At 38.4% G+C, this 13,285-nt stretch overlaps 3 protein-coding genes across 4 annotated transcripts; all 3 read right to left on the minus strand.

Annotated features, from left to right (window-relative positions):
• Nucleotides 1-229: 229 nt before the first annotated feature.
• LOC110863404 lies at nt 230-2,436 on the minus strand. The gene is made up of 3 exons (XM_022112703.2): nt 1,216-2,436; nt 863-1,136; nt 230-731 (listed from the first exon to the last, which is right to left on the minus strand). Exons 1-3 carry the CDS (start codon nt 1,431-1,433, stop codon nt 339-341), a joined length of 885 nt encoding a protein of 294 aa, XP_021968395.1. The 5' UTR covers nt 1,434-2,436; the 3' UTR covers nt 230-338.
• Nucleotides 2,437-2,465: 29 nt separating this feature from the next.
• On the minus strand, nt 2,466-5,656 carry LOC110842378 (putative inorganic phosphate cotransporter). 2 transcript variants are annotated; one of them, XM_035846099.1, is made up of 10 exons: nt 5,500-5,656; nt 5,337-5,416; nt 4,822-5,262; nt 4,566-4,653; nt 3,886-4,112; nt 3,517-3,669; nt 3,308-3,440; nt 3,057-3,170; nt 2,690-2,817; nt 2,466-2,591 (listed from the first exon to the last, which is right to left on the minus strand). In XM_035846099.1, the coding sequence occupies exons 3-9, from the start codon at nt 5,239-5,241 to the stop codon at nt 2,717-2,719; spliced, it is 1,236 nt and encodes a 411-aa protein (XP_035701992.1). In that variant the 5' UTR covers nt 5,242-5,262; nt 5,337-5,416; nt 5,500-5,656; the 3' UTR covers nt 2,466-2,591; nt 2,690-2,716. The 2 variants fall into 2 exon arrangements, with proteins under 2 accessions (XP_035701992.1, XP_035701990.1); XM_035846097.1 differs by having other exon boundaries at nt 5,337-5,599.
• A 482-nt stretch (nt 5,657-6,138) lies between these two features.
• On the minus strand, nt 6,139-11,810 carry LOC118433816. The gene is made up of 6 exons (XM_035846100.1): nt 11,583-11,810; nt 10,042-10,976; nt 9,655-9,727; nt 9,301-9,564; nt 7,707-8,886; nt 6,139-7,364 (listed from the first exon to the last, which is right to left on the minus strand). Exons 2-6 carry the CDS (start codon nt 10,924-10,926, stop codon nt 6,308-6,310), a joined length of 3,459 nt encoding a protein of 1,152 aa, XP_035701993.1. The 5' UTR covers nt 10,927-10,976; nt 11,583-11,810; the 3' UTR covers nt 6,139-6,307.
• Between the last annotated feature and the right edge of the window lie 1,475 nt (nt 11,811-13,285).

Raw genomic sequence — 13,285 nt, forward strand, 5'->3', positions numbered from 1 at the left:
TCAAAAAACACTTCACGTAGTTTAACATTTGTTAGTTTTCCTATATATGTTTATATTCGTGTGTGTACATTACGTGAAATTGAAAGAAGTTGTCAATTTTTAAAATTTATTCCAGGCCTGTCTTATGTACACAGTTTGCAATTTTATTTATAAATATTTGAATACATACCTACCCACTAAATTTTGAAATACATGAATGCATACATAAGTAGCATTAGACCCAATAATCTCCATATTTTTATCTATTTATTTCTATTCAACTTTACACAATTATTCAGACAAATACCAATAAACATCTTTCTCAATCTGATCTTCCACTTTGAAAAGTGTTGCACTATTCAGCCAATATTTCCACTAAATTTCCTGAAAGGTGTAATACACCGTTTCAGCAGTTTGGAAAAAGTTGTCCCTTTTTCACAGTCAAATTCACCGACTGGTGCGATAGAACCAAAAGCACTGTCATACTCACGATAAATGCACTGCGGAATCCAGGTACTTTTTATGAAAGTGTATTTGTAAGTAGACGGGTTGCCATCCCCCGGAGCATTATATGCCCGACCAAAATTGCTCTCAGGTCGGCATTGGGCATCAAGTTCCTGACAAGATTGCGTCTTGCTGGAATAAAATATCAATTCGTGTGGATCCCTGGGGTGTCGACAGCGTCTCTTTTTGCAGATGGATTTTGTCCCCGATGGATCCAGGACGAACCACTCGTCCGATTGGCAGGGACCCTGAGTAAATAAATTCAATTTACACTGAATAAGACTTTTGTGAACTACTCAAGGGTTTAAAAATTATGTCAAGCTTCACGCCGAAAAACTTCTCACACCTGAATCACCCACCCTCAGTATTTATAACTTACCTGAGAAAATAGTGCGTAACAAGATTTCGTTTCCGAAGAAAATCCATATGCTCGAAATGCTGAATCCAAATCCCATTCTGACGGCTTCCGCATGCAGTAATATTCAAATGGAGAGGATGGATCATTATCAAAACAGTCGCATTGACAATACCCGAATTCGGGGGAGTTTTGATTATACAACATTTTCATGTAGAGGGGACACGGGCCTTGAAAACCGGTCAGGTAACAACGTGTCGGCGTGCCAAACTTGACCCATGGGTAACCATCGGTTGGACTGTGGGCACGATAATTAGTCATTTTTACGTGGATTTTAAATTTGGGTAGAATTTGTCATTAAAATATTTAACTTGAACCTTGGACACCCCGGACTACTTGAAAGGATGCCTGGTTCATTTGAACGGATTTGAATAAACGATTTGTCCACTTCGATGCCCTCACCGAGTTGATTTTCTGTCAAGCTGTCGTCATTTTGCAGTGCTTTTGCCAATCCGGCATGTACTTGGCGAGGTCCGCCGCCACAATTTGCTTCAGCAAGGAGTACAAAAAGTATGGAGATAATCGGCACGAACATTATGTTAAATGGGTGAATTTTATTTTAACACAATTAAATACTCTTTAATGAATTTTTGAACATTTCACCTTAAAAACAAGTAGTGCACTGGGCACGGAAAGTTAATGTATGCATGTATGCGAGACGAAATTTTTTAAACAATTAAGGAATACGTAAGTTTTTCAGTTCTCAACTGGTACGTACATAAATACATACACATATATGTAGAATGTTTTTTGCGAATATGTAGCTTTGCAATATAAGTATGTATGTATGTATGTATGTGAAAGAGAAAGACACATGTCTATCGGCAATTAAAGGCAAATATGTACCTGTATGTATGGAAGTGTACATATGCATGTATAATCCGCATATTAATTATCTTACGCCGTACACAAGAACAGGTTTGTATTTTCTAAGAATATGTATGTATGTATGTATGCATATTCAATTGTTAAAAGTTTAGCATGTTTTTATCTCTCGTATAACTTGTTACAACTGGACACGAGGCGAGTATTTTCATGTCCAGCCGCATTTAGCTCAATAAGTATATACAAGTAGAAACAGAATGAATATGTTTTTTACTTCGTTAACTTATAATGCATATCTATACATAGATTTAATATTTATGTACATGTGAAAATTCAAATATTCATTTCCTTCAACCCGTATTAAATTATATGTATGCATTATACATATATACCCTCACGTAAACATGTAATTAAGTATCTACATTTGTATGCACATATACATACATACATATGTACATATTTAGAAATAATATACTAGGTAAATACATACGTAGGACAACATTACAAAGGTGAAACAATACAAATTCTGAGGGATCCAGCTTCAAAGTTTTCCTTGAGAAATTCGTGTCATAACATTTCCATGGTTAGTGTTTTGACATGTCGCACAAATCTGTGGGATTTGGGAAATTACCGTTATAATGTGCACTTTTCCCTAATTTGACATGATCCTCACTAACGATACGATAAACCTTCATTTTAATATATATTTATGTATAAATATGTATGTACAACCTTAATTTACTTATTTCCGAACCCCCCTATTCCACTTTTGTTCCGACCCTGCCGCAAATAACGAGTAGAATATGACATCGACCATGTAAATTCCAGCCGCTATGAAAAAAACGTATTGCCAGTTTTGGAGTGACGGCTACAAATAACAATATTAACAGAATGCCTTTAATATTTACGTACATATTTTATATATATGTACCTACATACATGTTTGTAAACATATTTTTAACGTACATCGTTATTGATCATAAGACCACAAAGTCAAGGGGCTCCGAAGCCGGTAAGGGTGGCAAAGGTATTTGTGATTCCCATTAAAATCCCTGCATGCCTGGGTGCCAGGTCCACGTGGTTGCAGATAAACCCTGATGATAAGCAATCATGAATATTAACTAGCATTATAACAAATTAGGTTGGAATCAACACGTGCAACTTAAGTAGGCATAAGTGTATTTTCATGAAAATTCCTCCACATTGAGACGATTATTTTGTGTTATTTCCACACGATAAGAAATGTAGCTTTGTTAGGGAAGGTATATCTCTTGTCGTGTGATTTCATACATATGCAATTAAGCATGACATTATATACCTGTAAGTAACTAACCTGCATAAATAGTTCCATTAATACCCACCGCAATCGTCAAAAATGTCATTGTTGCAATTCGATAACATCCAGAATAACTGGCAGCAATTAACATTACTGCTGCTCCCAGGTGGGCTATTAAATACGGATAAATTATTAGCATGCACATAGTACATCGGAATGTTGGACATCGTGTAATTTTTAGATATGTCCATCTCGGGTGAAGTTGGATGTGCAAAAAAATCAGGTCTATATAAAAGATTTAAACTTACCAATACTTTGGCAACTCTTTCTCACAACTACAGTGCTCAAGATATCGTTGGATATAAAGTAATCCGCAACTCGGGGAACTATCAAGGACACGATCCACATGACGAGATGTGGAAAAGCTGACAGCCAAGAGTTCTGAGGAAGAGGAATGATCAATTATGTTGCTAATTTTGTCAAGTTTTTGTATAAATATTCATGACGATATTCGTACATCCTTAATATCGAATTGGAGCACGGTACTGAGATAGGTGGGAAGCTCGGTGAGTAGCGTGTACAAACCCCATGCATGACCAACATGTCCAACTATAATTGCCCAAACTGGTAACGAGGTGAAAATCTCGAACCATGGAGTTGAAGCATTTTCCTGTATTTACGTATCATAGAATTTTTAGTTATGTTGCAAACTTGATGAAATACAATGCATGTATGCATTCAGGGTATTAATTACGAATCCGCATATTCGCAATCGCAACATAATTTTGAAAATATTTTTGTGAACTAAATATGAATACGAACTCATACAGTCATTAATGAATACGGTCATTAAGTCGGTTGATTTTGTAGCAAGTTTTGATCAAACCTCGTCCGCGGACTGGTCACCAATGCTCTCTTGAATATAGTTAAGTTCTTCTTCTGAGATTCTTGGATGTTCTGAAGGCTTATTGGAAATGAGTATTGTCCAAAATATGAACCAAATGAAAGAAATTCCTCCCATTACGTAGAAAACGGACGGCCAGCCTCCCATTACTCCGGCATGAATCAAATAACCACTCCCCACCATGGTCACCGCAGTTCCGAATTGAGCACCTGAATCAAGTGGGGTATTCATTTCAAGTTCGCATGTTCGCATTGAAACCTAAGTTTGGAAAAAATGCAAACTACTCTCCATTCGCACCCAGTAGAACTTTTACAGAAATTGAGATTTCTAAGAAACTACTGCACTGCCAGTCTCAAATTCCCTCAAATTATGTATGCTGACGGGGTACTTTGAAACTGACAGTGCCGTAGGTTCTTAGAAATCTCAATTTCTGTAAAAGTTCTACTGTGTGCGAATGGAGTAGTACATACATAAATAATAACATTGGAGTTCGCAAATGAGTTTTCAATTAGATACAACCCATATTTTTTAGAACTTGGTTTCTTGACTAACTTTGCTAACGACGCGAACTTGTAATTAATTCCCTCAATAAGACAAGAATACAAATAAAACAAGAATATGTATACTCACAATGTGTTAATTTAATAAACTGGGTAACAAACCTGCATAAACTATGCCGGCGAGTTGACTCCTCTCGTCTGGGGGCGCCCAGTGGGCAAGAATTTCATGCATAGCGGGCACCGTAAGTCCCTAAAAATAAATTCGATTTTAAGAACAGTTGAAGTCTTACAAAACAGTAAAAAAAATTCCACACTTTAAAAAATGCTATGTATGGTCTTCAAAAAATTGAAATTTTAACTGCCCCCGCAATCATCATTTATCCCAAAATTGATATCAATTATAAAAAAAACTACGCACCTGCCCCAAGCCCTGCATCACTCTACAAAATATGAGAAGATAGGTATGCGTCCGGGCACAAATTGGGGACAGAATTGCGAATACAGCGGTAAACAAGAGTCCCAATCCTAGTGGCCATTTTCCTCCATATTTGTCCGCCAAAATGCCCCCTGGAAGTTGCGTGAGGACATACCCCCAGAAGAAACTTCCTAGGATAAAACCCTGTTCGGCTTCTGTCCAATGGTGAAATTCCCCAAGATCCGGTTCAGCCAAGTGGTCATCGTCCCCTTTTACGGAGTCATTCGACATGTAAGCGCAGGCTGACGGAGATTTATGAAATTGGCCCGCTTTTTTGGACCCCACCATCGCGACGATGGCGATGGACAAATTAAATCTCATACAATAAGCGACTGCAAACCCGAAAAATCCAAGAAATGCCATCGTATGTCGTGCCCCCCCATCCTAGAAAATTGTGTTTTTAGTTGTAAAAATACATATATTTCGAATTTATTTATGAGACAAATTATAACTTTTACCTGGAGGATTAACCGGTTTCGACTTCTTGGTATGGTTAAGCTCTAGTTGAAAATTGTCGACTATTTTTTCCGTCATTTTTCTAAGTATATATTTATATTGTTTGAGTACATGTGTCAATATTAAAAGTCACAAAAAAATCTGAAACGATTATTTTATACTGACAATTAGCAACCAAATAGTCTTCCAGAAAATTTTCCAAGAAATTGAGACTACTAATGTTGGCAAATATGTACACTTGTCGTGCATACGATGATCATCGTTCCAGTTAACTTCAAGAACTGAGAATGAGCTTGTATACAGTTTATTGTTAGTGACGAGGGTGACGACGCGTGCCATACATATATTTAGATTTAGGCAGAAAACACAGATAAGAAATAAATGAATTGAATTGAACAAATTGGACCGAAATAGATGTGTGTCAATCAAGAGATGTGTGTCTATGTGTGTCAAGAAGAACCAGTTTTAACATATACGCATGCATCTTGTGCCTAGATTTTTCTTAGTCAACTTACTGAAGCAGTAAGATTTGGGCTGAGAACTATGTAATCATGAGATAACAAGTGAAATTTAAAATGGTGGTAATAAAACTTGGTAAAATTTACAGAAATGTGATTATAAGCAAAGATTTTGACAAATGATTTTAAACAGTTTTTAAATATGCATGAACATACATACATGCATACATGTGTGCAAATATTAAAAATAAAAGATGAAATCTGCTCATAAACTGAAACTTGCATGAAATCATGTTGATATTGAAGGACAGTAAAGTATGAATTGGAATAGATACATAATAATACTGCGATGGTCATAGATTAGAGGCTTTTATTTTTTACACGTAAATTTTAGCTACTGAACTTAAGTACCTTATTGTATGCTAATTACCTAAAATTCCATAGGTATATTAACCCCATCAAAATATTAATACCGATAAATTATAATTTGAACCAGAATAATAAATATAAACTTCTCAGACGATTGAACACGGGCAGTACGACTTATCATTATTCCCTTCACTCTCATCCAATCCATCCCCAACGTCCCGACTTGCCCTGAACTCACTCTCTTTCACTACCGCCAGAACTTTCTTAGTTCCCGCCACTAGGATATGGTCCTCCCCGAAAATCCGGGCATACTGCAACGCCACCTTTTCCAGTTGTTCAATCCCTAAAACCCGCTCTTGTTCGATCTGCGTCATACAATAAAATAGAAGCCTCTTCGTATTTAAAGTTGACGGATGGAGGTCACCACCCTCTAAATTGTCGCATTTCCACGTGGCCGCAATTTTCAGGGTCATCTTAGCCTCCACAAATCTCCCCATCGCAAGCAGACAAAAGCCTAAATTATGATCTAAATTTTGCGTTTCTGGCGCCTGCTTTTCCAACACGGAGAGCGCAATGGCTTGATGACACCGCCAGTTTAAGATATCCTCGAAAATCCATAAGCTCGATTTTTTCTTGACGGGAAAAGATTTATCTTGTTTCGAAAATATAGTGGTGGACAGTTTCAGAATGTCCCTCCGGAGACGGGAAGCGGGTATCGCTTTTCCCACGTGGTGGAGACAAATGGCGGTAAGAAATCCGATCACGATGGGATTTACGTCGTCCGCCTCCATCACGATTTTACTCGCGTTATAAGTTAGTTCAATGACAGAGATAAATTCGGTAAAGTTTTTTCTGTCGTCGAAAGCTAATCTGATTTGGGATTGCTTCCGTAAAATTGCATCTCGCACGGGAGGTGTGCGAAATGGGGCGGAATCAAAGGTGGAAGAATTTTGTAGAGGGGTTGAACACACGTTAAGGACGGTGTGGCAAATGAACATGGGGAGTGGCTTGAGCTCTTCTTCTAATGAATTTCCCGCGTTTGCAAATTCCCACGTGTAGTAGAAATGGATCAGTTCCGGGCGTACTTTGAGGGAACCGTCGGCTAAGGTTTTTCTGGCGAGGTAGCCCGTCAGTTTTCGTAGGAAATCGAGATGGTTGCAACAGGATTGGTCGTCTTGGGGTAGATTTTCGGGCGGCGGGGGCCTGCAAAATACAAAATAGGACTTAACAAGTTTCTATTTTAAGCAGCACTTTTCAAATATTAAAAAAAATTTTTTAGTTTGTTTCAAAACCCAAACGACACTTTAAGAATTAGTAGGAAGGTCTAAAAATATAAAGCAAAACTTAAAGTACAAAAAATATGCACTTTGCAAGCCTATCTTATTGCGAAGGTAACAAGCTGAAATTTGTACACTAAATTTTCATGCAAAAGCTAAATTTATTATTAGCTTGTGTACATAAATAAGAAGCTTTGCATTTACTTGAGAATTTACTGTAAAACCCCATAATTCGTAATCTTTCTAATAAATAATCCGCTTTCCTCACCCGTAATAAATCTCCCGATTATGCACCTTTCTCCTCACCGCGTCCTGCACTAAGCGATGCATCGTCAAAATAGAATCTGCACACTGAACGAGCAAATATCTATGCAGCAAATCTAACGCGTTCTTCGCTTTTGTCGTCGATTCGAAAAACTCCACCGGCATTGCCTGCTGTTTCCGGGCCGTAATCGTCTCAAAAATAATATGATACCCAAGCTCATCCGAATCGAAGGATGCCATCGTATCCACTTCCTGCACAAGTAAGAACAATAACTCATCCTTCACACCGGACGGATCCAGATAAGCCAACAGTATCAGCAGCTTCATGGCCAGGTCACCGCTTTTCTTGTCACGGCGGATAGCGTCAATGTTGACGTCCCAAGATTCGATGGGAACCGTTTGGCGACGACACAATTTGAGATAGTCTCGCACTCCGAAGCCACCACAGAGCATGTAGCTCTTGTCCTTAATGTAATGCACGGCTTGTTGCAGGTGCAGCGGGAAATTTTGAAATTCCTGCAGCAACTGGTGGACATCTTGGTCAGGCGTCTTCTGTCCCAGACTTTGTCTCACTAGTTTCGTCGCGTCTTGAACGGACATCGGGAGCAGGCGAAAATGCTCGCCGGATAGCGATTGTAGCGTCATGTTGTCGAATGAGGTGACCAAAATGCGAATTGTGACGAACGGGATGGAAACGTTTTTTAGTTCGGTGATAAACTTGAAGACGAGTTGCGTATTGGCGGAATTGTCGACGTTATCGATGACGATTAGGGTCGTTTTGGAGAAAAATGCTAGATTTGATAGGAGTGGGAAAATGTAGGAGACCGAGTTTGAATTTTTTGGGGTGATGGGTATTTTCAACTGGGCGGCCAGCTGGGCAAGCAAGCTGACGAGGGTGGCGTCACTTTGACCATGAAACCAGAGGCAGTTTCCTTGCTCGCGGGTGCAAAAGAGGTCGGCGTAGTGGCGACAGAACTCGGTTTTTCCGACGCCACGAAGTCCCGTGACGATGACGAGGTTTTTGGCTTTGAGGAGGGTGGTTAATTCGGTCAGTTCGGATTTCCGGCCGACAAAGTTGACCAAGGATTTGGCAAGGCCGAATCGAACGGGGGAAAAGATGGAGGTTGATGAGGGTTTGATTCCTGATGTGATTTTACTTGTGGGGATGAAGGTTTTGAATTTGTCTGAAATACATGATTAAGTCGCTTATTTTAAGGTTTTCGAGTTTTAACTGGTTGATAATACAAAAATATACATACATTTTGATTTATGTAATGTGCATAATCTTAAATATCTCTACATTTCATTGTCAATTTTAAATAATTAGACAATTCATGCAGTCCTTGTTAACATCGTAAAATCCGTAAATTTTGTAAGAGAATTTTGCGAACTTTTGCAAAATATAAGTTACCAAGTGAGCTGCCTAAAATGCCTCGGCTGCTTTCATTAAAAAAGTAAAAATAAAGCTTGCCAATTGCTAAATAAAATTCTCGCAATAAACCGTGCAATAAAATTGGTTTGTTCATCAGCTCTTGAGATAATAGGATTTTATCGGGGCGTGTGTGCACCATTAAGTAATTAATTATTAAATTCTCTACCTGCCAACGATACGTATTTCGCTTGTAAAAGCACTTGAATCAGGGCTTCAATTGTAGCTGCGTCTCCACATCGGGTCACCCAAAAGAGTAGCATCGTCTCAAAAAATCCTAATCTCGTCATGTTCCCATTTTCCACGGCTTGTTGGTAGGGTGCATAATCAATGTATCTCACGCCAAGGGGTCCACAAAGAGAGAGATAGTTGGATCCCGTCAACAAATTGGCGTCAGTTGCAAGTATCTGCGCGACACTTTTAACATCGGGTGCTAAATACATGTGGAAAAGATCAAAATTTTGAAATTTAAATTTTGAGAGGATAAATTTTATATTATAAAATCCATATTGCAAATTAGCACCTCCATTTTTGGCGATTGGATTATTGGTTTGACTTGCTCTAGTAGGGTTGTTGTTGTTCGGGTTACACGATGCCTAAAATTTACCAAATTAAGTAAAGTTGAGTACATACTTTTTTTGTAAAAATAAAAAAATGTATGTAACACGATATTTAGAAAATAATTAGACATATTCACGTCAAATTTCGAAAAATAACTTTTCGGGAAATTTTTGTTAGGGAAATAATGCATGAAATTGTGTGAAAATTTACTCCGCAAATTGACGTTATTTGCAACACAATTTTTTAAACCACGTGCTACATATGTGCATGAGTTGTAATACAACTTAAGCGGTTGCCGTAACTACGCCCACCAGAACTTTCAATTATTATCTACCTAAATGATTTTTACCTGATCATACAACTTTCCAAATTCCGAGCACACTTGCTCCGCCGATAACCTCGCTTCCTTATCGGGACAGATCATCCCCTCAATAATTGCACATTCCGGTTTAAACCGCTCCTCCAACCTGCCCAATATTTCCTTAACCTGGCTCACACGAAAGACACCCTGTTCCCCACTAATTTTCTCCAGCACCTCCACAAACATAATTCCTAACGAATAAATGTCCGATTTCTGACTGCATCCCTCATCCGGACTTCGATACTTGCGACACCCCGCGACCGACATGTCCTCATCTTCATCTTCGTTAACCCGGGCATACCCGAAATCTCCAATCTTCCAAATATTTTTCGACCGGAATATATTATCCGGTTTTAAGTCGCGGTGAACCACGTTGTTTTCATGGATGACCTTGAGACCTTGGCACAGCTGGGGGAACAAGTCGGACTGCGACAAGGTCACCGGATGCGCCGAATTGAGCACTGATTTAAGCGTAATTTCACAAAGTTCCATCTGAATGAGAAGATAATTGTTGGTCGGGAGAAGGGGGACGTTGACGTTGGTGGAGGACGCGTTGTCCGGAAATGTGAGGGATCCATTCTTTATGGAATCGCAGTTTGGTCCGTCCAACCAACACGTGTGGTAGCGGACCACGTGGGGATGATTGATGGCTTGGAGGGAGCGAACCTCGTGGAAAATGGAGTCCAAATTGTTTCCAAAGTGGGGGAGGACTTTTGCAATGCAGACTTGTTTGATGGCGTAGTGACATTTGTCTATCGTATTGATGGCTTTCCATACAGTGCCGAAGCATCCACGGCCAAGGGAAGGGGGGATTATGGTGAAGTCGACGTGGCGTGGGGGTGGCAGGTAGGATTCAGTGGTGCTGGCGGTCATGGCGGGGGGACGGGTTTATGTATGTACGTACTTCTGGGGAGTTGCATTGGCTGAAAATACATAGATATGAAGGTTAAAGGTTGTAAATTAATTTACAATTACATATGTATGTATTTGTGGTCAGAAATTGTGCAGGTATATATTGAATATACACTCTTAGAAAGCTGGTAACAAATCATTACTCGCCGGGTACATACATATGTATATGACTACCGATATGGTAATAACGCGCATTACGGTGATAACAAATTTGTTTACCACACTCAGAAACAAACTAAATAGGTACTACCAATCCGGCAGAAAGTTATTAGCAAATAATTACCAGTATACATATACACATGACTCTACCAGATTTTTGATAGTGTACATATGTACATATTTATGTTAGGCAGTAAAAATGGGGAAAAAGGTTGGGAAGAAAGTGAGGGTAGTAAATAGTGAGGGTATTCATTATTTCTTCGTATCCTTAGTATTCTTCGTATCGTAAAATAACTTACGACGCTTACGAGATTTTGTAAGCGTCGTAAGATTTTCTCATCGAAAATCGCGTTACTACGCTTACGATTTTTACGAAACCTGACCCCTTGTTTTATCTTCGTAAACTATTTTACGATACTACGGATACGAAGAAATAACGAATACCCTCAGTATTTTACCTTTTATTTATGGTTTCGGTATGTATTTATAAATAAAGTTTAAGTAAGTAATTCTTCATAGGTGTGCAACACCCATGAACGTACACGTGGTCGTGGTAAAACTTCATACCGTGCGTACAAAATTCTAAATAATGGAAATGTTTAACGTGAATCAAATTTGCACGTTTTTTTGCTGGCGAATTAGCAAGGACTATATGCAGCTGAATGGTGTAAGTGTGTACTGATGGATGTATGTACACGTGCATGTATGTTGAGATGAACGTATTTATAAGTTAGTGGATAAACGACGAATGTGAACAGAACGGGTAAGATATAAAGATGAGTTTTATATGTGTAGATGGATTGCATGCAATCCGACGTATTGCAAAAGGAGTATTAGCGTTTGAACAGTTTGATAAGTGAATTTGACCATTATTTAACACAAACACATCATTCTCACACAGATACATTTCTGCATAAATACATACGTGCCTACATATGTATGTGTTACTGGAGGGTGTTGAGTGAGAGATGAACCATGCAGAAGTGTTAGATAATTTTTAGGGTTTCTATTCCATCGTTTTTGTGCAAGACTTACATATGCATATAAATATTTTTGTGTCAGACAAACGTTGACATGTGACAGACTTCAGACATGTGTATGCTGGGCATTGCTGGGTGAGCGTCTCAAGTATGTACATATGTATGCAATTGGAATTTAGCCATCAATATTTTTAATTACCAATTTTTTATTATTACTTGTTAATTGTTATTAAAAGTCGGTCAATTTCTTAATATAATGCGTATCGCAGCATGCGATTCGCAGGTCAAGAATGCCCTGATGATTTAATACTAAAAACACAAAATATGCACGATGCAGGATTAGAAAATCGTATGTAACCCTGATTTCACTCCTGTGTACATACACATACATGCATATGTACATATGCCTAAAGCACACACAACTTATGAAAGTGCAGATTACTTACTACTTTTGCCTGTCATAAAAATCTGTTCACTTTTAGGATGGACACAAGGCGTCAAGTTCATGTCGTTATCTGCATAAGTAGTGGTGTCCGTTCTGACTCGAACGAGTATGTACATATGAATTAAATGTTGATTTGATACATATACATACATACTAATTGAGCAGGCTTAGGATAAGTGACAGGATTTGCCATTTAGGATGATCCCCACTGCCAAAGGCTACCGTTCACAGCGTTTGATTTTTGCATATTTACATATTGCACTAAATTTCAAAAAATTCAAAAAATAGGCTTCACATAGCGGCTCAATCTTTTACTAAATATACACACGCAATTAAGTATAGAGATTTTCAGCTACATACATACATATGTACATAGATGGCCTTTCTTCCTTGCATTTTTATGTAGCACTCATGTAAGGAATTATACCTAAAAAACAATTTCTTGCAAGTGTTTTTTTACGACAAACTGACAAACATTACGTGTGCAGTTTAAGAGAGATGTTTGATTCAATATAGATGCACATACATATACAATTTTAATTACTTTATATCATTTTATATATGTACTTGTTTAGACCATGCCGATAAGCTTGGAATAAGTATGTAGATAACATACACAAGTATTTATTAAGTAGCTTCAGCTACTTTATGTGAAGACTTTGTCTGTCTGTCTGTCTGTCCGTCTGTCTGTCAGCAGGATATCAGGAGAACGGATCGAGATAATCGAAATCGGTTT

Source organism: Folsomia candida, unplaced genomic scaffold, assembly GCF_002217175.1.
Source record: "Folsomia candida strain VU population unplaced genomic scaffold, ASM221717v1 Fcan01_Sc001, whole genome shotgun sequence".
NCBI classification, from domain to species: domain Eukaryota; kingdom Metazoa; phylum Arthropoda; class Collembola; order Entomobryomorpha; family Isotomidae; genus Folsomia; species Folsomia candida.

What these genes read in the sequence shown, in the direction of transcription:
- LOC110863404 (XM_022112703.2), bottom strand. Translation starts at nt 1,433, where the DNA reads ATGTTCGTGCCGATTATCTCCATACTTTTTGTACTCCTTGCTGAAGCA. An exon ending in AGTAGTCCGGGGTGTCCAAG is followed by an intron (nt 1,137 to 1,215) that starts GTTCAAGTTAAA and finishes TCGTGCCCACAG; the next exon opens with TCCAACCGATGGTTACCCAT. An exon ending in GTTACGCACTATTTTCTCAG is followed by an intron (nt 732 to 862) that starts GTAAGTTATAAA and finishes TTATTTACTCAG; the next exon opens with GGTCCCTGCCAATCGGACGA.
- LOC118433816 (XM_035846100.1), bottom strand. Translation starts at nt 10,926, where the DNA reads ATGACCGCCAGCACCACTGAATCCTACCTGCCACCCCCACGCCACGTC. An exon ending in TTGGAAAGTTGTATGATCAG is followed by an intron (nt 9,728 to 10,041) that starts GTAAAAATCATT and finishes GGTAAATTTTAG; the next exon opens with GCATCGTGTAACCCGAACAA. An exon ending in GAAATACGTATCGTTGGCAG is followed by an intron (nt 8,887 to 9,300) that starts GTAGAGAATTTA and finishes CATGTATTTCAG; the next exon opens with ACAAATTCAAAACCTTCATC.
- LOC110842378 (XM_035846099.1), bottom strand. Translation starts at nt 5,241, where the DNA reads ATGGCATTTCTTGGATTTTTCGGGTTTGCAGTCGCTTATTGTATGAGA. An exon ending in TCCAATTCGATATTAAGGAT is followed by an intron (nt 3,441 to 3,516) that starts GTACGAATATCG and finishes CCTCTTCCTCAG; the next exon opens with AACTCTTGGCTGTCAGCTTT. An exon ending in TAATGGAACTATTTATGCAG is followed by an intron (nt 2,818 to 3,056) that starts GTTAGTTACTTA and finishes GCTTATCATCAG; the next exon opens with GGTTTATCTGCAACCACGTG.